The sequence below is a fragment of the Pithys albifrons genome, chromosome 1 (assembly GCF_047495875.1).
Source record: "Pithys albifrons albifrons isolate INPA30051 chromosome 1, PitAlb_v1, whole genome shotgun sequence".
Lineage (NCBI taxonomy): Eukaryota > Metazoa > Chordata > Aves > Passeriformes > Thamnophilidae > Pithys > Pithys albifrons.
The window spans coordinates 106,393,914-106,416,480 of NC_092458.1; the positions used below are offsets into that span (position 1 = coordinate 106,393,914).

At 38.5% G+C, this 22,567-nt stretch overlaps 1 protein-coding gene across 2 annotated transcripts in view; it reads right to left on the reverse strand.

The window, feature by feature from the left end:
* USP25 (ubiquitin specific peptidase 25) overlaps window positions 1–22,567 on the reverse strand; it is a 95,376-nt gene that overhangs the window by 32,728 nt on the left and 40,081 nt on the right. For both annotated transcript variants that reach the window (XM_071563138.1, XM_071563128.1), the window contains exons 5-7: window positions 18,736–18,898; window positions 5,559–5,645; window positions 786–923 (exon numbers count right to left, since the gene is read on the reverse strand). In XM_071563138.1, coding sequence (XP_071419239.1) covers window positions 786–923; window positions 5,559–5,645; window positions 18,736–18,898 — 388 coding nt within the window. The remainder of the gene's footprint in view (window positions 1–785; window positions 924–5,558; window positions 5,646–18,735; window positions 18,899–22,567) is intronic.

The window sequence follows — 22,567 nt, forward strand, 5'->3', positions numbered from 1 at the left end:
TCATTTTTACAGGATCACTATAGCAGTATTCCCCTGTTTCAAAATCACACTGTGTCTAAGACTATGCCATGATTGTTTTTTTTTTCTGAGTGACTCTGGTGTTCCTCAGCTGTGACACTGTCCTGTGATCCTTATTACTTGGGCTCGGCTTTCACACCATGCTAGTCCAAAGGCATCTTATGAATCCCATTGTTCAAACCCTTTGGTATCTAACGAGTGGTGACTAATATTACTTTCATCAAGCACTAAATTTGGCATGTGCTGTAATTAAGCACCTCAGCCACATAATCTCGTGAGAAAATAAAGCATCTAAAGAAACAAAGTGTTTTTCAGAAAAGCAGAATATACTCACTATGATTTAGGTAGGAATCCTGAACATGAGTATTTGGATCCTCCCAACCAATATCTACACAAACAGTATAACAGGACTGTACCAGCCCTGGATATACTGTTAGAGCAGATAACACTCTCTCAAAAACCTCAGAATTAGAACTAAAACCCTAAAAGCAAGAATGTGGAACTATTAGAAAATTTCTAAAATAATAGGAAAAAAGTGCACTCAATGAAATAGTCATGATGTCTAGAATACTTATTAATTTTCCTAATAGAAGTAACTAGAAATCACATATTAGAGGAAATGCTCAAAACCTGTGATAATTACAAGTTTCTTTTCTGTGAACATTTTTAATTTTTTTTTCCCACTGTATGTATTTCCTACTGCCAGATGGCCCCAGATAACCATATGAAAACATGCATAAGCTTGATTGAAAATACACAGAAATTACCTGTTGGGAATCATTTGATTTAAAAGCATCTTTAAGGATTTCAACTGCTCTTGATGGATCGACGTATTTTCTCTTTGAACCAACTAGAAGTGCAAACAGGTACCTCAATTCACGCATGAAAGGCAGATTCCTATGCTCCTGTATTAGAAGAATCAAAATTATTTTAAAGTTATAACAAAAATCTACTTTACAGAAATGTTACCCAATAAAATAAATGTATAACTTGCCAATCATCACAATAATATATAAGCTCACTTATAGTACCACAGGGTAGTGTTGCATGCCTTTTGCTTGTCAGTTTTATGAAATAATGTAGTTCTCTAGGAAGAAAACGGCATTTCAGAAACTAAAAGCTCCCTGAAATGATATATAGATGATGCTGTTTGTCTTGAAATAGGGAATAAACTGACAACTGGACAAACCAAGATTCATCTGAGACAGAAACATTTCTCTTAAGACTTACAAAGCCTTATCTAATACACTGCAATTATATGCATTGGTTTTATTGAAATTAGTATTCCTCTACACCTCTAGCAGAATTTCTTATGAGCCTACATACTATCCAGTACCTTCTTAAGCTTATTTTTTACTGAAGACTAAATTTATAAAGTGCACATAAATATTATTTCTCTTGACAGAAGTAAAAAAAATAGCCTGTTCTTCTTTGTAGATATTATTTGAAGTACAGTTCATAGGACTATGGCATTCTTTTTCTGGTTTCCAGATACCTTCAGCCTGTATAATGAAAAGCAAATGAAACACAAATCCTTCACACCACAGATTAAACCACAAGTTACCAGTGCTGTGGAGATTGGATATCACTCATACTCCTGAGTAGATAGCTGACAAATACTTGTGAAATTAAAACCCATGTCATATCCACTTGTATTTAGAACAAAGTATCATTCAAAGGCAACACAGACTTCAAATGCTTGTCCTACTGGAAGTACTTGATGACAAACTATTTCACATGCTCATCAAACAGCACACTTGTTTAGTCACTCCTGTGTCAATCCAGTATGGAGAAAGCTTTTTATACATAAAGTCTGTTTTACTTCAGCTTTAAAAATTGTGCAGTGAATTGGAGCATGTTCTGCCTAATACCTAAAAAAAATACTTCTAGTCACAAAAATCTCTGAGTTTAACTTGCTCTTATAGTCCACCTTGTAAAACACCTGCCAGTCATAAACACGGCTCGCAGAAAAGGCTGAAAACTTCATCAAGTGCCACTCTAACAATTCCGCATTAAATCATCCTAATTTAAAAAAAAAAAAAGCCTCCATTTAGATATTAAAAGAACTATTTAACAACAAAACAGGGAAACAAAAGTGGTATTTTTCTTACTATTATATACAGTGATTTTTTAAAATGAACAGAATTTTAACTTTTAGATACAGATATATTTTATCAAGAGGCTTCAATACCACTGATAATTCATATGTGTAATATAAATTATTAACCACAGAATACTCTAGATTTTACCTTCTTTTTTTTTTATCTGAAGTATAGAGGCAGTATTGTTGCATTACCCAAACTTACACTACTAACTTGGATGGGTTTTTAAGCACACTTGAAGTTTTAGGTTGAGTAACTGGCTACCCATGTCAGTAGGATTACTCAGAACAAATACCTTTATAAAGGCTATCAAAGTTCTCTAAAACTAGAAAAATCCTTGTTGTTTTTTGAAAAAGCTTGATTTAATGCATTAGGCATGACCCTTCACCAGATTATGTGGGAATTACCACAACAAACAGAGATTCTGACTGTACAAAGCCTAAAATCTTCACAAGAACATGGGCCACTTCCCAAGAGAAGGTATACAGTTCCATGAGGGACTTGCACAGTAAAATAAAAGGACTAACAAAGTGATCACAGCACAGCATACAGCTCTACACTTTAAAGGACACTGTAGGTACAGTAATATAAAACAAAAAATGAGTTTTGAACTCAAAACTGTATGGAAAGTTCATAATCTAAAACATTCTCTAATTGCCTATCATGCCTGCAAAAGTAGTTTCTTAATACATGTTGTAATAATTTATGATTATAAATGCTGCTAAAGCAGTTTGCATATTTAATACATACCAAACATTTGTTATGGTCAATCAGCTTGCCTGGACAATGACATAATGATAATATTGAGAACAATATCAAAACAGGTGGAAAGATGTGCTAACCTGTAGCACAATAACCCGTTTCCTCTGATAATAAAAATGTTTCCTGAAGATATCACTGACGTCGAATATTTAGCTGGTCTCACTGTGTACAGCAAAAAGATCTGTTCATGTGACAGCAAGAGGTAAGAGAACTGGGAGAGCAAAGAAGCTGCAGTAACTACAGAGAACTGTATCTGTGTCACCAATGGAAATAATGGAAGAAAAATTAATTTCAAATTAGAAAGAACAAAACCAGACTGGAGATGTTGAAGATATGCCCGAATTCAGAAAAACAAAGCCCAATTAGCTGAGGCAGATGGGGTGAGGCTGTTGTTTGGGATTTTTTTTAAAGTTAAAATCTATACCAATGACCTCTTGATTAAAAATCTTATGTGCCAAATCATTCATAGCATTTGGATTCAATAAATTGATGGCAAAGACCAAACACCCTTCCATGCAACATTCCCTGAAGTACAACCACATACTTGAATTCTAAATCAAGAGATTGTCATGTTAAGTAAGTCCTACCAAATGGAAGAACAACCAAAGTATTCGAAATCTGGAGATTATTAAAACTTGGTCTTTATTAATAAGGAAATTTGATCCTAGAGAATATCAGTCACGTATCATTATTAAAACTAGAATAAAAATAAAAACAAACTCCAAATTAAGTCAAAATAGTTTTAAAACAAGTAAGCAGATGGAAGTAAATTCCAGGGCTTTTTTTTTATTTTTTTAAGTTTTTACTTTTGTCAACTGGTAATTTGTACTACAACTTGAAATCAATTTGCCTCCACTTGTAAAGAAATAAAAACATCATATTTGGGGACATCCATGCTTATTTATTCTATTTGCCAAAATTCGAATCAGTGAAGTGATCTCTTTTTCTAAACTCTTCCAGTTCTTTTTCAGCTGTAGATAAGACAGATGAGTACACCAATTGACATGCTATTTTATCCTAGAATTAAAGTTAACAAAGGAGAGGGCACAAACTACCAGAGATTCTTACTGGCAGGCCTGAAGATAGCAAGGTTTCTGTGCAAATCCATACCCTTGCCCAGTGTCACACCATTTCACACAGCCTTAGTATTTTCTTACAGGGTCAGAATTACTGAAAAATAGTACTTTGCTAAAGGCATTCAGCTGCAAGTGTCAATGCTTAGGCAAGATGTTTTTCAAGACAACAGCTTGTAATTAGCTATTTCATACCACTTCTTAGTTACCTACTGCTTATTATACCCTGAAAAATGAAGGTAAAGAACTCTGAGTACTGGACGACACTACTAAAACAAATTATATGATGATTAATTAAATACTAGGCAGAAAGTCAATCTAAAATAAAAAAAAAGTATAACTCTTTGGTAAAGCATGATTTATCTTTCATAGTAGAATACACTGCCCTGTCCCTACCTTGTGTCACGTTCCCAACATGTTATATTTTCACACCATTTCATGACATAATGCAAACATGCTGTCCTACCAAAAAAAGAAGTGAGTCCTTGCTGTTTGACTGTAAGGGAAGGAGGAAGGGAACGAGGCAGGGGAGACATGAGACAGTTCTGACTGAACATTCAACTTCCCTTCCAGGGTGTATATCCAGAGGTTTAGAAAATGGGCACTGTCTTCTCTTTATCTGTTTTCCTTTGCTGTTCTAATTACAGCTCTTGCTTTTGCTAGTGAACATTCCAGTCAAGCCTGAAGTGACAAACAATTAAGAACAGGCTGGCAACACACTCTCTTTTTTAAATCTGAAAGCAAGGGGCAACAGGCAATAGTGTAATTTACTGTGAGGGTGGTGAGATACTGGAACAGGTTGCCCGGAGAAGTCCTGGATGCCCCATCCCTGTAAATGCTCAAGGCCAGGCCCAGGCTGAATGCAGCTCTGAGCAACGTGGTCTAGTGGAAGATGTTCCTGCCCAAAGCACAGGGATTGGAACTAGATTATCTTTATGGTTCCTATTGACCTAAACCATTCTATGATTTTTATTTCTGGATATGCAAAAATTCACTGCTCTGTAAGCAACTGCTAAAAATAATGGTACCAAGTGTCTCCACACTTCATACAGTGACTTCTTTTTCCCATCTCTACCTTTCCAATTCATAGCATGGAAACCAAGGGGCCCTCATGTATCTCTCCTCAGAGGGTGTCTATGAAGGAGGAAAAATTGATGTTTGTCCCTCAGTCCATGACCATTCCTCCTTGCTGTTCTGAAGTCAGAAGAAACCTGAGCTCAAGGTCCTTCACTCCTCAGTCCTATGAAAGTACCAGGATACACTTGAGAAAATTTATGCTTACAATCACCTCATGAAAGGCCAGAAGAGATGATAAGCTCATAACCGAAAGCCAGATCTCAATCATGAGTGTAAGGGAACTGGAATAAGATGTTTGCTAAGACAAGCTTCATTCACATGAGAAACACTCTGCCTCTCGAACAACCTGCCCCACGCTCCATTGTGAGGCTGGTGTCATCTATGTAAGATCCACAACAGGAAGCTCAAAGGACAATTAATTGGCACCTTTAAAATCCATGCTAATTTGAGCTAGAGAACAGTGCAAGATTCAAATATAAGAGAGAAATGCCCTTAGCCACGAGGGGAAGCCAGCTTCTCATTTTACCTTTTGGTTTCGAGGCAAGTCTTGCGCATTTGCGGGAGGATTGAAATTCAGAACTAGTCTTCGAAACTCCAGTAGATTAAATAATGACTGAAAAGAGAAAAATTAAGAAAATCTTTAAGCACTTTACAAACAGTACAAAGTTCTTCCAAATAAGCAAAAGAAATGGAGCGTTAAACTCATGCAATGCTAATGGTTCATTTCAGAAGGCAGATTATTTCTCTTAAGTTTACTAGACCTATTTTCACCAGAATACAATTATTTTTGCCAAGACAACATCATAATAAAAAAAAAAATTCCTTGCATTTAATCACATAAAAGGTACACTAGGTTTGGGTCATAGGCAAATTATTTTTACAGTAAGAATTTTATTAATTGTAAAACTATCAGTTTTCAAATTGAAATGAAAGCCTGTTTAGACCCCTAAAATTCATCTTGTAGGCTCTCCATCATCTGTTTTCTCCGTGCAGAGAGGATACATCTCTGTATACACAACTTAATTCCACTTGTATTTTGCTGTACTTTTTGCATTCTGTCCACTCCTCTCATTATTATAGGATTTGAGGGATGTACATTGAATAAGAGATTGGGTTATACAGCTCTGCAGTAAAGAACTGATAACATTCCTGTTTTACAGACACTAAGACAGAAAACAAGTGTCTACAGGCACACCCACAAAGAACTGCACGGCGTAACATTGAACCTGGAGCCAAGAGAGTAAAAGAACAAGACAACTCTGGGTTGCAAAAACTAAAAGTCCAAAGCAGCGGCTGAGAACTGGAGTCCTGGGCACTTTTGAAGCTGCATCTCTGCTTTTCTGTACATGCAGAAAGCATCTTAACCAAAATTCACTTCATCCCGACAGAACAGCATTTTGAGGAAGACAGGGTAGCAGAAAAAGTCTGAATTATTTTAAACATGCTTATCAGAGAAGCACGGGAAAGATATGCCCTCCTGTTCATACCATTTTGGGTTTAAAATCATAATTAACTCTTCCCCCACCTCACCACATATTAGCTATTTATTTTTAAAAGGCAGAGCTTACCTACCTCAGCAATAGATTTTGACCCTGCAACTTGTCCTACACAAGTAAAGACTTAAGTCACAGACCACAACAGCTTAATAGGATTTCAATCCCACAGTACCAAGAAAGTGAAACTCGAACTGTGAAGAGGTTCTGCATTTATTCTAATACTTTAGAACATAGTGGAAGGAAAAACAAAAAAGGAGTTTTTGAAAAATTCCCATGTTCCTGACTCTCCTTGTAAAAGAGCTTGTACAGAGTTTAACCTTTTTCCATACTCCACAGTATACAGCATCCCCAGCAAAACAGAAAGTCTAGAGTTGTCTTTCCTAACTTTTTTAGATTTAAAAATAAAATAATTTTAAAAAAGAAAATCAAAAACCTCAACCAAAAAATACTTTCTGAGCTTTCTAAATCAAAGCTGATAATTGAGTAGCCAAACTTTGTTTTCTGTTTTGCTGTTCCACACACATGTTCCCCTTTTATCCATCATTTCAGAGAAGGGAGATTAAAACAGAGTCCTTTGTTTACTTACTCAAAGCAGAGAAAATGTTAATATTTAATTAAAGTGTCATTCTAGAAGCTGATACTAATTGAAGTTATATCTCATGATGTAACAGCATTCCACTGGTGGGCTCTTCATCAAGCAAAACATAGCAATGCCTTACATACAAAATAAACCAGCTGTTGAAATACAATGTCCAAAGGCTGAATTTTCTCCATGACTAATCCAAGTGCCATCAAAATGCCAAGCAGCTGAGAAGGCCAATTTCATAACACAAATACACAAATTACGTAGAGAAAACTCTACTTGAGTTTACCATTTTTGCCCAGCATTCAATCCACAAGTTTTTCATAAAAACTATTTCTTTCCTCCAGAAGTCTAAACTGAATACATAACTCTCTGCTTTTTCACAAACCTGAACAAAATTATTTGTGGAATCTGCTGAGAATAATTAAAAGGATTGTCCAATATGCTCTTTTCTTCTTCAGCTTAGTTCTACTCTAGATTTCTTATGCAAGACATTCAGTTATTAAACTTCTCTCCAGAACAGCTTACTCTGTGTATGAATGTACTGAGATGCAGCAGACCCTCCCAGTTAATCTACTGCCAACAGCACTAATACAAAGGACAGTGCCATGCTGAAGCTTTTCTGTCCTGAGCTACATCAACTTCAGGAAAATTTCATTAAGAAAAAGGTAATTTTCCCAGTGGAACAGGTGCTGAGATCAACCAATTTTTGTGCCTGAAGTACCTCAGTGAGGAGCTTACAGTTCTTCCTGAGCCAAAGAGCCATAAATGAGATCATGTAAGCCCAGCCCTCCCATGGCCAACCACCCCAGTGCTTCACAAACAGGAAAGCAAACCATTTCCAGTTTGCTAAGCCATCTTTTTCCAGGCTCCCTGCACCCAGGTAAGTGGTACCTCCTCTGCAGACACCAGGAAAGACACAGCAGAGACAGAGCAGAGACTGTCCCTGGCCCGAGTGCCACTGACTGGCCCCAGCCTGAAGCTCTGCCCTTCCAAACACTTCACATGGAGCAGCACTTCACCTCTTACCCACTTGGATTCAGCTGCAGAAAGGTGTCCAGAGCCCCAGTGCAAGAAAACAGGCTGGATCTAAAAGGTGAATACGTCATATCTACTGGCCTTGATCTAATATGTTTACAATTTACCAAGCATGCAAAATTTATGCATGCAAGGAAAACTCTCTAAAAGGTGGCTTTGTGGCTTGTTGTTTTTATTTTTAACCCCTGGTGTATTTAAACCTATTTAAAATCTGTCATCTGGAAACATGACCAAGCTAAGGCTGAGATAAGTTACTCCAATTCAAATTACCACGAAAATCAACAGATTTTTAGAATACCTGCCTCCTATTATGTCAATATGGGGGAGGTGAACAAGACAGTAAAAGAGAAATGAGAATAAACAACAACAGAAATCCAGAGTCAGATTAGATCATTCACATTAACAACAGTGAATGACAACAGACATTGTGGCTGTCCCCTGCCATAGGTGGTGACGATGTAGACATACTTTCTATCATGTCAGGCAGAACTAGGTAGGAGTTGTAGCTTCAAGACTACAAGATACTAAAGCATTAACTTTTCTGAATAATGTTTACCCACATAGAGTCCAAACACAATTTCTAAATAAAAGTTGTCTTGGTCTCACCTAAAACACCCTATTTATTCCTTTTCCCTCCTTAAAGTATAGGATTATGAAACATAAGGACCCTGGCAAAATTTCAATTGCCTGAGTAAAGGATTAATTCTTAACATTCAGGAACTGTGATGCTGCATTAATAGTGCAAGAATATAAATAACTCAGCATTTTAAATCCATAAAACATAACATGTAACACAGGTCCTTAAAAACCATTGGCAGAATCCTAAACTAGTAAGTTGACTGACACCAAGAATAGTTAGAGAGGAGAGCAGTACTTCTGAGTCTAGATAAAAGATGACCTACCAAGCTGCAGCAGAAAGATTTAGACAGGCTCTCTGATGGATTCTTGCACATTCTATAGGCACAGGGCATTAAAACAGCTGTTTCACTAACTGACTGATGAAAACATCTTGTTTTCTTTGAGTAACAATTCTGTATTTTTTTTTCCAGGATGGAGACCAAAAAAACAAAAAGAAAAGGCAAAACATTTTGCACAAGAACTGGGGAACTTCTAGTAGGGAACACCTTTATACAAGTTTACATGAAAACCTTAAGTTCATAACACCATGAACACAGTCAGCTTCCCATTCAATTCACAAAGGTTAAGCTTGGAAGGACGGAAGGAAGAAAGGAGAGAGGAAAAGAGGACAGAAATGGAGAAAACCAAAAACTAAATATATATTACTAGGAGAGCTTTGACAGGGAAATAGAAGGCATTGCTACAGAGCTCCTAAACAAATTCCTTCGGGTACTACCATTTAGCTAAAACATGATCTTGTGTAAATTGAAAGCCTACATATTGAAACCTCACAACACCCATTTGCCTTGTTTAGTCATCTGGGACCTTTTCGGCACTTCTAATTTGATATTTATTCAGATTTTAAAGACATAAAGCAGGGACTATATCTACCTTCATTTTGTATAGCAAGTAGAGAGCAATCTTAAATAAGGACTACATTATTACTGTCCTAAAAATAAAAAGCAAAAATAGAGCTCTATGTCAGTGTATTATTTGGAAGAGTTTGTCTCTGCCAACATGACAAATTAGAATGATGTTCTCACCTCACTGTATAAACAATTTTGGTTTTTATGGTACATAGAGCTAGTTTTAGTGGGGTAGATTGACCATTATTGGGGTTGATTTTTTTCCTGGTAATAATCCAAATCAAAGAAAACTACAGAAGTATGGGATGCATGATCCTACCTGCATGCATTGTCATATGTATCTTCTAATAGCATTAAGAACTTGAAATTTACTAGTTATCAATATTTGAAGTCCTAAGGGTTCAAAGTAAAAGTATTATTAGTAGTAATTTAAAATTCCTGCACATCTCAAATTGACTATTAGTGTCCAAAGCTCCATATTGCAAAAACATAAGCAACTTCATTGACAATTAAGTCACATAATCTCCAACTTTCAAGTTTTTTGGACTCTATATCCTTATATTTTGAGAGAATTGGGTTTGTTCAGACTGGAAGAGAGATGACTTCAGGGTGACCTAATTGTCATCTTCCAGTACCTGAATGGAGCCTACACGGAAGAGTGAGAGAGGCTTTTTGCAAGGGCATGCAGTGACGGGAGAAGGGGAAATTGCTTCAGACAAAGTGAGTAGGTTTAGACTAGATATTAGGAAAAAGTTCTTTACTGTGAGGCACTGACACAAGTTGCCCAGAGAAGCTGTGGTGCCCCATCCCTGGAACACTTTAAGGCCACGTTGGTTGGGGCTTTGAGTAACCTGGTCTTACTGAAAGGTGTAAGTGCCCATGGCAGGGGGTTGGAATGGATCATCCTCAAAGTCCCTTCTCAACCTGAGCCTTTCTATGATTCTAATCTGGGAGAATCATTTCTCTCTTAAGGCCTTCCCCACTTTATCTATTTATCAATTTCCTTTTTCCCTTTTGGTTTACATTCTGAACTTACTTTTCTCACAATGAAGTACATGAAGAGGCTGTTTGTTGCCACTGTTGGGTGCCCTGCTAAGCAGTTTGCTCCCTTCCACCCTACTTCTCCTTATAACTCACACAAGGGTTGCCTCCTACTCCACTCGGGCATGTTTTATTCATGGTAAGTGGCAAATCCTGTTTCCAGCATAGAGACTAATGACAGGCATTAAGAAAATTAGCAAGTCACCCAAAACACATCCATGATAGCTCTTCTTTACACTGAGGATTTGGCACAGTCCAAAGCCTTTCCGGCATCCTTTAGAAAACTGCATGTAAGGAAGGCAGAAGGGAAGTAAAGCAAGCAGCTTCAAAACTGGGACTTGAGCAAGTTCCTGTTCAAACTTCATTGTGAATATATAGGAACAGGAGTTTCTTCTCTCTGCCTCTGAAACAAAGACTCCTACAGACAGATAGGACACTGTCTCATGGCCGAATTTCAGCAGAACCACTCCACAAGGACTGTGATAGGGATCAGTGAAACATTTAGCAATTTCAAAGTCAGAGAGATTCAAACCCGTATCTCAAAAGCTTTGGAAAGCACCTCTAAAAGAACATTTTTATTTACAAACAGACAACCAATCAGCACTGACAAACTGCTGATAACCAAGGTATAAAATTCAGTTTTAAGCAGTCAGGTTTTGCATTTCCAAAAGGCTGAGGTGTAACATGGAAGAAGATGGAAAACAGCTGGCATATTGTTTTATCTAGAAAGTCAAACTAACCTAAGACTGCTAGCAGATGTGAGTTAAGTCAACATTTTAAACAAACAGCTCACCATGGTATTACCAGCCTTCATTTAGAGAACATTTACTTGTTTATAGCAACAAACTCAGAACATTACTGCAATTCAGAAGACAGTTAAGTATGATATGTGCGCAGAAGAATTCACTTCACGCTTGTGTCTTGGCACACACTAAAAAATGCCATTCAACCACCCCTCTATTATATGGTCAAAGCAATAAAAAAAATCTGTTAGGACATAAAATAACAGCCAACATTTCCTTACATGGTTACAGTTTTCAACTTCTTACGTAAATGAAATGTGTGATACAAATTTCAGCAACACACCTAAACAATGCAATGCCTTTCTACACCTAGGAACTACATACAGGATTGCAACCCAGTACTTACCCTGTATCCTTTATTTTACTTAAATGAGCAACTATTTATGAGTAAAAGCTACAGCCATCATCCATTAAAGCTTTCCAAATCTTCACAATAGATATTTTTGCAATATTATATATCGCTAAATATAAGGAAAGAGTTTGAAAATCACAGAAGCAACCTGAGGGAACTGGATACCACAGAAGAATAAAAAGCAGGGAAAAGAGTATCCTGTTAGTAAATATTATAGAATGACTGAACTTGGAAGTGAGAAGTCAATTATTACAGGCACTGACACAAGTTGCCCAGAGAAGCTGTGGTGAAAGTCAATTATTACAGGGGGACAGAAGGAGTGACAGAGGGATGGGAAGCAAGAAACTAGATTTCCAACATTATTATTCCTGTGTCCATGAAACTCTACAGAACAGTTTATATCATATATCCCCCACCAACACCTGTCCCAGGCCATTCTACAGTGAAAACAGTGGAAAGAAAATATTACAGCAATGACCATTTTAAATCAAACAGGGATTAAGCACTGGATGTTCTTCAGCATGCAACTTTCCCCTAAATGCCCAGGGAAGCACGGGAGTCATGTACAGTGTGTACATATACAGGTATGCAACTTTTATGATATAATCTTAGGATTTTTTTGTATTAATGCACTACCATATCATCCATCCCAATTCTTTCCACTCATCATGACAAATAAAATATATAAAATAATGCAAAAAGATAGATACTTGTGCTAGGCTGCTTCAAAGAGGGTAAGAACAATAGCTGAGCCACCAACTGGGAAGAAAATATTTGCTTCATTCTCACCCACCAAGCTGCCTCACTTTTTCCCAGAATTAGAAGCTTCGGATCGAAGGAGATCCAAACCCCCATGTACTGACATCAGGAAAGCAAGAAGGCTGCTCCCAAACACAATGCAAGAGACTAAAATGCCACAAGTGGTGGTAGAGACCCTCAAAATAAAAGTCAAAGAGCAACCATGGAGATTCATGCTTGTAAGACAGTAGTTTGTGAATTCTTTGTTCTACATGCTATGTACTTTTGGGGAAGGAAAAAACCAAAAAGTCTCATTTTTTAATGACTAACCAGATCCTGACAGACTCCCAGAGAAAAGAGTGTGGAGATGCCAAACCCCAGCTGTCCTGTTGGGATACCTCATTTTTTAAAGGGAGTGGCTAATCCAGACAGGCCCTCTGGAAGTCATGAGACCCAGGAAAACACTGCACTTAGTACTTTAGCCACGGGACTGGTGAAGAAAGAACAGAGCAGCACTTGCAGCACAATTTTCATTGATTCCCCACACATTTTCTTCCGTCCATCAAAAATTTGTCTTAGCTCACTGAATGGACAAAATCACTCAACAACCAACTACCTGGTATCTCCCATGACACCTTTTCCAAGAAGCAAGTCCTGCTTCTCACACACAACAAAAACTCTCATGCAATGTCTTAAAACAAAACATCTGGGAGACAACCTGTACAGGCAGCAAGCCTAAGATATGATTCCAACAGCACATCTGTATCCTGTGACTCACCCACCTTCTGCATTTCATGTCCTGCAAAGACTTAACTCATGCTCAGCATGACACAAAGGAGCTGCTTCACAGACTCAATAAATCCATTATTTATAAGCCACTTTCAGACTATAAACTTACAGCCAAGGAAAACTGTGAAGTTACCTTTTCACAAGGGAGTCACTAAAATCTACTGCAAAGAAGTAAAAACATAGTGCTATATTCCTGTTTTGTTTCTTTAAAGAACTTGGTATCCTAAATTCTATTTCAAGAGCAGACATATGCAGTCACAACAATGAGAATTTAAAAAGAAGAACAAACAACAACACACAAAACAACCTTCTGAAATACTCTAAAGATTCAAGATTTAGGGATTGTTAGGCATCCTTAATCTAACTAAACAGTAGCAAAAGTCTGCATGGGTGAACTCTTGTGAAAAACACAGATTTATTACAAGTTCAAGAGGAGGAAGGAAACTCATTGAGGAACTTAATTCACTTCTTGGGAGGTAAGGAAGAAACAAGCATACTTTAATGTAGTTTGTCTTTGACATATTGTCTTGGGGACTCAGTTTTTAAATACAAGCTATTATCGAGCCAATAGTTTGCAGCAGCAGGGCAGATTTGCAGAAGCTACACTGTGGCAAAAGTATTACTGTTCACTCTAATGATGCTGAATATAACTGTTGAAAGCAAAACTTTGTTTTGAGGCTCCCTGAAGAGAGACTCCCCTCTTCCCCTGCGGAAGAGGATGACTTCCACATGTGCAAATTTCTCTGCAGCACAAATATGTATGGCCAGACTTTGCGAAGGAAGATTTGGGCAGGGCTCTCCCCACGTGCCCTTCCAGCCTGCACAGTGGATTTTTTAGGTGAGGCACAGCGTGTGCAGAACTGGCCCCACCGTTTAACTCCTAAGGTCCATCTGCCATGGCCGAGCGAGCTTGGACAGTGACAGTGAAGTCCTCGGGACTGTCACAGCACCCGGTACTAACCAGGGCTGACCCTGCTGAGCATCCGAGATCTGACGGGATCGGATGGGAGGGAGGCTTGAACTGCCAGGGGACGGTCCCACTGAGAGTCGAACTCAGGTCCTTGGGATTCGGAGTGCAGAGTGCTCTCCTTTACACCACGGGACCACCCTACAGCGCAAATAAATATGGGTTAAAAAGCAGTATTGCAAGCCATATTTGAATCTTGTTAGGGTTTGCTGTCACTCACTGTAAACATCTATTAAAGAATTTCACGCTAATACAACAAACCATTTCTGACTGCATTTGACTAAGTCAGTTAATTGGTGCCTATAAAAAACAACATTCACTGTATAAGGAAACTGTCAAAACGTCAATCTTTTTTTCCTTAACAAGCACCCCTTAAATAGGAGCATTCTTCTTTCTTTGCAATTTTGTTTTAGCTTATATTACACCATATATCATTGTGACTGACAGTAGTTAACATTTAGATATTGTTGACCTATATGATGTGTCAGGTTTCAAAACACTCCCAAAGAAAGCAAGAAAATATTTCTACACAGTCAATGCAACCCAAGTAGTCAATCTGCCCTGTGGATAAATAAATATGGTATTAGCTAATGTTCTAAGTTAACCTGCATTAAATTTCCTGGGATGGTTGTCTGTAACATAAATCATTCTGGCTGATAGACAATACTATTAACCAAAATTTTCAACCAACTGAAGTTATAAATCTTTCAATGGTTTGCTCGAATTATATCCCATAGACCTAATTCCAGAAATTTCACTATCTTTTAAGACCAAACCACTATAATTCCAGATGCCACAGACTTTCACACAGTATGGCTGGGGACCATAAGCACTAGCCAGGTCTCTTTATAATCTGTTTTCAAGGTATAAAGTTGCAGACTGAGTATAAATAACATGAGATCATAGATCTAGCATAGGTTTTTACATTCTCTGGCCTCTGTTCTTATCTCTGTAGTTAGTGAATTAAAAATTCAAGTTTCCATGAAAACATTTATTTAAACATTTGCAGCTTCCTGTGTATAAATGTCTTTTACAGAAATGCACATGCACATAAAATCAGTCATCTTGAGATTTGGGACTACTATGGAATGTAAAATCTGATTACACAACAAAGTAAAACAACACCAAGTCATCTTAGCTCCATGAAGATCTTTATGGAAATAAAATGTTTCTTTGTATCAGCACTAAGACAATGTTTCTGCTGTTGCAAAAAGAGCTATGCATGTAATGAAATAAAGAAAGGAGAAGAGGTGAACAAGGGAAGTACAAAAAGATCTCTGGTAAAACATAAAATTCAAACATCTGTTAGATTACGAGATGCTGAAAGAAACAGGTCTAAGAACATAAAAACCTCAGTGGGAAGGGAGTCATAGAACAAATAAAGAAGTTTTTCTATTTCATTATGTACAGCATTGCCCACAGGTAACCTGCAGGTAAGTAGATCATTCCCATTAAAAAAATCAAAACCAAGCAACCAAAAAGAGCCACCACAAAAAAAACCAAAAACCCCTAAGTTAAACAATAAACAGATAACCATAACCCAACTTAAGTAGTCTCTGAAAGAAAAAGAGGGCATCTGTTCCAGCCTGAAGAGAGACCTCACTTCTGAAGACTAAGTCAAAGCAAGGCATTGAGCATCTCACCTGCTCTATTCCACAGAAGAACCACACTCTCCTTGCTCAACTTTCTATGACCAGTGTAGCACCAAAAAGCTTTTCTTTTGTTACCCTAGACATCCTTCGAGGCATCAACTCTAAGATACCTTTCACTTTCCTAACACCAATCCCTTCATGCCATTTCCAATCTCCTCCTCAGTGGCCCATCTGGTTCCAGACCCTTCACGCTGCCTGCCTGCAGTGGAGCTTGGCCACAGGTTCCCCACGAGCAGAATGGAGGACCCTGCTGGCAATGAGGGATGTTCTCAGCCTACCTGAGCAAATCCACCCTTCTGACCTGCCTGCTATGGAATCCCATATACCACCTTCCTGAAGAAGACAAAGTCTGCCCTCCTGAACTCTCAGGTCTGGGTCCTGCTACTTCTTCCTTGCTCCCATCAGGATCTTGAACTCTACTATTTCATGGTCACTTCAGTCAAGAGTACCCACACTACAACAACTCCAGTTTTCCCATTTTAGGGGACAGCAGATTCAGCTGTGCATCCCCCCTAGTTGGCCCATCAGTGCTTATGTGAAGAAGTTGCCCCTGGTAATCTCCAGAAACCTGATGTGCTTGTCCTGTTATGTTTGACCCAGCAAGGGTCAGAATGCTTATTAAAGTTCCCCATGGAAACTACACACCATAATCAGAGACTTCTTTGCCTCTAGAGAAGACTTTGCCCACATCCTCATCCTGAGGAAGGTAGTCTGTAACAGATTAATCAAGATGAAACCTTTACCAGCCTCTTCTCTGAACCTGACCCACAAACTCTCATCTTGTCTCATACAAGTATCACATATATTTGAGCTACTCCTTCAAGAGAAAGAGCCTGTATCTGTCCATGATACCACGTCAAATTCATAGCCTTAAGAAATTTCCTTGTTCCCCAGCTAAAAAGCTACTAGAGCTGGAAAGATCCAGAGAACAGCAACAAAGTGGATCAGAGGTTAGAACGGATTCTATACAGGTGACAATTCAGCAGCCAGCCTGGGAAAAAAAAGAGACCACCGAGGTGTTAGGACAGTAGCACAGCAGACCATAGAACTGCAACAGCAATCAACTTGTCCACAACTTGTCCACAAGGGGACATATGGAGGCCACCAGACGAAGTTAGTGGGAACCTGGTTCAAAAAACAAACAAAACTTTAGCAGTTCTTCATGCAAGAGGGGGCACAACTATGGAATTCCTATCCAAAGGACGTTAAGGGTGCAAGAAGTTGACAAGGTTCAAGGAAGACAAGTACATGTAAGAGAGGCCCACTGGGGTTTTACTAAACAAACTGCAAAGGATTAAGAAACTCCTCCAAGGTGAAAGTAGTTGGAAGCTCAGGAGTGTTTTATCAGAGTAGTATCATGCAAAATGTTTGCGCTCCTCTGTAAGTATCCATTTGTGGAAATTGGTAGGAAGAAGATTGATCAAAATGGACTCAGCCTAAAGTACAACAGCCATCAGTATAAAAGCAACAGTATTAGTTTATCTAAAAGTGCTTCAGCCTGACAGTAATTTGTTAAAAATGGGTATTAAATATTTTAGTGGCTTCCTCTCAAAATGCCAGACAATGAAAAGTTACATTATGCCAAATTTACTTCTTGTACATTAAAAATAAATTTCCTCCTATTGTATTCCATTTTTACACACAGTTTTCTGTGCATTGGAATACTTTTCAGTAGATCTACAGATTATTTACAAAAGATACACATATTTAGCAATTACTCCTAAAAAAATAAATCTCCTAAAAGATGGATTCATAAAGTTTATGCACATGAATTACTGATACTAGAACATTAAGCTCTGCCAGGGGAGATTTAAGCTGGATATCAGAAAAAAATTCTTTATAGAGAGAGTAATCAGGCATTGGAATGGGCTGCCCAGAGAGGGGGTGAATTCTCCATCCCTGGAGGTTTTTAAACTGAGATTGGACGTGGCACTGAGTGCCATGATCTGGTAAATGGACTGGAGTTGGACCAAGGGTTGGACCTGATGGTCTTGGAGGTCTTTTCCAACCCAATCGATTCTATGATTCTATGATTAGTTTTCACTAGATAAGTTACAGTATCTGTACTCATTCCTCTATTTACCCTATCTTTAAAAAGAAAAGCTAACTTTCAGTTAAACTACAAATACACAGAAACAGAATAAGAGCACACACATTGGCTGTATGGGGTAAAACAACTCAAACCAGACAATTGCATCTGTATGAGACCTTCCCTTTCTTCCTTCTTAGGTTTCCTTCTTTATCAGTTATTCCTTTCTTTACCCTACCCAGCTATCCATCCCCTTTCAGCTATTCTAGTAAGCACTCCATGACTGAGGGTGTCTCATTGCCTCTACCTACCTCCATTGTCAGCCACCCCCTTTTAGACATTTGCATGCGCTTCTTTTAACATAAAAAGTCAGTCCCTCCTCTGTAATCCAATTTTCACATGTTTTTAGACATGTTTTAGACAATTGTCACTGATGTCAGTATGAGCTGCCGACACCCAGGAACTTCAGAGACTCAACTCCACAACTTCTTAATGAGAAACATTTTGAAGCTTCACTTAGTTATGCTACCAGTACTTTCTACACTTCAATCAGACTTACGGATGAACACTTTAAGAGATGCAATAAAAAAGTAATGCTCAAAACAACCCCATGCAGTGGCCTAAACTGCTCAGGAAAAGAGAGGTTTTAAGTTATTCACGTAAAATAAGCTAACTCACCTCACAACAGATAGAAGGAAGGGTATACACAGCCAGCTGAAGAGGGTGCTTACCTGAATGACAGCACTAAACCAGCACGTGTTGCCAACATTCTTTAATCCTACTGGACAGTTGTCTTGCCGCTTTCGATCATAAGGGTTTGGAGAGTCACTCCATACCTCTGGATGCGTCCTCTTTAAACTTGCTTTATTTTCTGCAATACTGGCTTCTAGAACTCTTCAGGAACAGAAGGGAGGGGAAAATGTGAGAAAAAAGCAAAAACCACCACAAAACCAAAAAAACCCGATGTACTAACACAGACATCTTAATTACATTGTTCACTTATTGTTGCTGAGTTGGTTTTAAACTTACATACAATAATACGTCTTCAAAAGTAAGATGCTATTTTACTTTTAGCTATGTTACAGTAATTCCATTACCTTTTGGAAAATGGTATCAGTGAGTGCATGAATCTCTTTCGAGAGCTCAAGATACAAGTGCCATGTCTGCAAGTCATCAATTATTTAAGAACCAGATTCCAACAGGATGGACAAATTTTAGGCAGCATTAATAAGTGTAGTGCTTTCATCTACAAATGCTTTTATTGCTATGCAAAGCACAAAGTCACCAATCTTTCTTTCACTGACAGCAAGCCAGAGCTGGCTAGGCAACTTTCAAAAATGAAAGCAGTTTTCTTAGTTTCCATTTCTGTAACTTATGCAACTGTGTTAATCTCTTTACATAGCAAGGAATTACTTTATGAGCCATGGAAAGACATCTCCCCGCATTTTTCAAATGCCACCCAAGTTAATTGTATGCTTCAGTGACCACACTCTTTGCAGGAAACTGTTTCTAAGTGATTTATGCTGAATATCAATATTTCACATGACAGTAAGATCTGATGGGTGTGCAGCTCTCAAACTCAAGCTTCACTCAACAAAGTATTTCTATTTTCAGCACATTTCCCTAGCCTGGTGACAAAGAACACTACAGGTTGTGGTTGGCATATTGGAAATAGAAAGATGGACATGGATAGAATTCAGGTCATATAACAGTGACTCTAACTCATAAGTTGACTGGCACTACTGACACGATGGTCACTGTCCCCAACGATCCAGTCCAACTGTCATAAAAAGGCCGAGCTGCTCTCCAACTGCATTTGCCAGGCACAGGATTCCAGGAGCTGCATCACAAGAGTCTAAGCAGTCTGAGGTCAATTCTAGACTCACTAAACACCAAAGAAAGGCAGGTTCAGGCTACTTTGTAAATGCAGCTCCTAAAGGACAAAATTTGAACATCGGGGGGGGTTGGGGGGGGGGGCGGGGGGAACAAACAGGGACACACAGAGTGTAATCCCTCAGTTTCATAACTACGTTTTTGTTTCAAGCTATGTTCCTGCCAAAGAAAGAAAAGGTGTGTTACCAAGAACTATGAAGCATCATAAGAATTTACTGCCAGTAACTGCTTTGGGGGGATATACGAATCTGTTATTGCCACTTATTTTGAAAAAATAAAATAAAAGACAAGCATTTTGAACTTTTGGTACAAATACTACTTTTGTATCCATGTATCTCAGGAAAAAAACAAAAGCTGGTGATTTCCAAAGGATTTATTAATTTCTGATGTTTAGTTTTTGACACACAACCTTGTAAACAGCCCTGAAAGGGCAGGTTTATAATTCTCTAAGACTTTCTGGTCTGAAATGTCTTCAAACAATGCATAGGGATGGAATTCTTCAATAGCTGATGACTCTAAAAGTCTTTTACAATAAAGTTCTCTCCTAAGCAAATCCCAAAATGTAAAACAGCAGTCAAATTTATTTCCCTTCTCATCAATATAAAGATTGACAGACTGGAATAATTTGAATTATGATGTAACAGGACTACAACATCTACTCTACACCACTGGTGTTTCAGGGAAACAATCAAACTTCCTTTCCCTCCCCCCTTCCAAACTCAAGAATATTTCAAGATTTTCAGAAAAATCAGTGCTCTCAAACAAACAGTTCCCTGACCCCAAGGGTATTACCATTCATCAGCTTAACTGCCTAATAAAATTTCTTCCTTGTATTTGATTTAGTGTTTCTTTAGCAGGTAAAGGATTTCCTCATCTTTAGTTCCACCTCAAATCTGTTTCCACATATCAATAAAGTATTTGATTGTCAAAGCTTCATGGTATTTTTTCCTTAATTTTACTTTTAAGACTATCTGTCCTCAGAGAGCACATGGAATAGCTGTACATTCTACATTCTAAATTCATTTTCAGGCATTAAGCTGTGATGCAATAAAACAAAAAATAAAAAGTGTAGCGAGCACAGTAAATAGGAATCTAATGATCAGCTCAGAACCCACATAAATAAATGTATTTACCAGCATAGTGAGTATCTGTTATAGTACAACCTTCACTGTATTACAGTCATACAGTCCTGACTTGGGAGACTACCTGGATAAAGACTCTTACTCACACATAGCTCTGAACAAAACAAGCATCCTTCCAGAGAGTTAGCACAAGCGTTTAGCAATCCTGATGACAGAGCTGAATCCCCACTTTGGGACCCTTGGGGACAGCAGCAGTCACCAGCCCGTGGCCATAAGCAACGTGCAGGGTCTGGCATCTCTCCGGCCTCACGGGACCCAACGGCTCCCCCACCTCCGAGCAATGGAATCTTGTTTGGAAGCAAACGCTGAAATGAGGGCTTAGTTAATGCCAGGCTTGGCATGAGACTTGAAAGCAGTGTTTTATTTCTCTCTGTAACAAGCTGGGCATAGCCAAGCAGCTTTGCAGAACTGCACAGGGCTCATCAGACAAAGCAATAACCCCCGGGCAAAGCGAGTCCACAGCACAAAGGTTCAGTGAAACCACTCTGAGGAAGCTCACTCAACATGCTGCAGAAAAGCCCACGCTGTCAGGTCACTCAGCTAAAGGAACAAGGAAAGGTCTTCATACTGTGCCTGTCTTACAGCTGGACATCCAGGAATAGCCCTGACTCTACAACCCTCCTTAGTCTCACCCTGGATCTATACACAACACAGTGCTGAGTCCTCAGCTGTTTCGATGACCATGATATAAAAAAAAAAGCCTATGGCTGTACCCATCCTTATGCACTGACAGTAGTGGCTCTCATTTTTGTGTGGATACTACTCCTGGCATAACACAGGCCAGCAAATTTCTCCTTTCGGCCATATCTCACTGCCTTCCCCATCGAAGCCCTATCTGGCCAGCCTCAGACTCCCTAAATCCATAGGAGAAACTTTTTCATATTAGGCAATACACTGATTGTGCTCATTTCCCTGGAGATTTAAAGAGGGAAAAGTAAAAGACTTTAAACGTGCCATGTACAAGATGCTCAGCTTGGACACTTGGACATTTCAGCTGTGCTCCTCTCAACACCTACACAGTGATCAGGTCTGCCCTCATTAAGTAGCATGAAGCAATTTCATGCAGGGAGACAAATTCTACGTGCATTACGACATTAATTACACAAGTCAAGAAGTTCCATTAATTCTCCCTTGGAAACCCTAACAAAATCTGTGCAAGTTAGGGTCCAAACCACTATGAATACCTTTGGAAAAAATATCCTCCACACCAAAGGCTATTTACGCACACAGCCTACATTTTCAAAAATGAAAGATTTCCATAGTTTAATTGGCTGATTATTGACTTCTTATTTGATTTCTGCTTCTTGCTTAATCTAGAAAAGCAAAAGCAAATGGCTGCAGCTTGACTTGTTTACAACAACAATGTTCTACTTTTTGTTTTGAGAAGTCCTGTGAAGATACTGTGCTTTCTATTGGAATGCCAACATTCTTCTGTGGGGTGTTAACTACAAAGTCATTTTTTAAAATTTTATTTATAAAAACAGTCTGAACTTCTGTCCTTAAGGAAACAGACTGAACAGTTCAGATC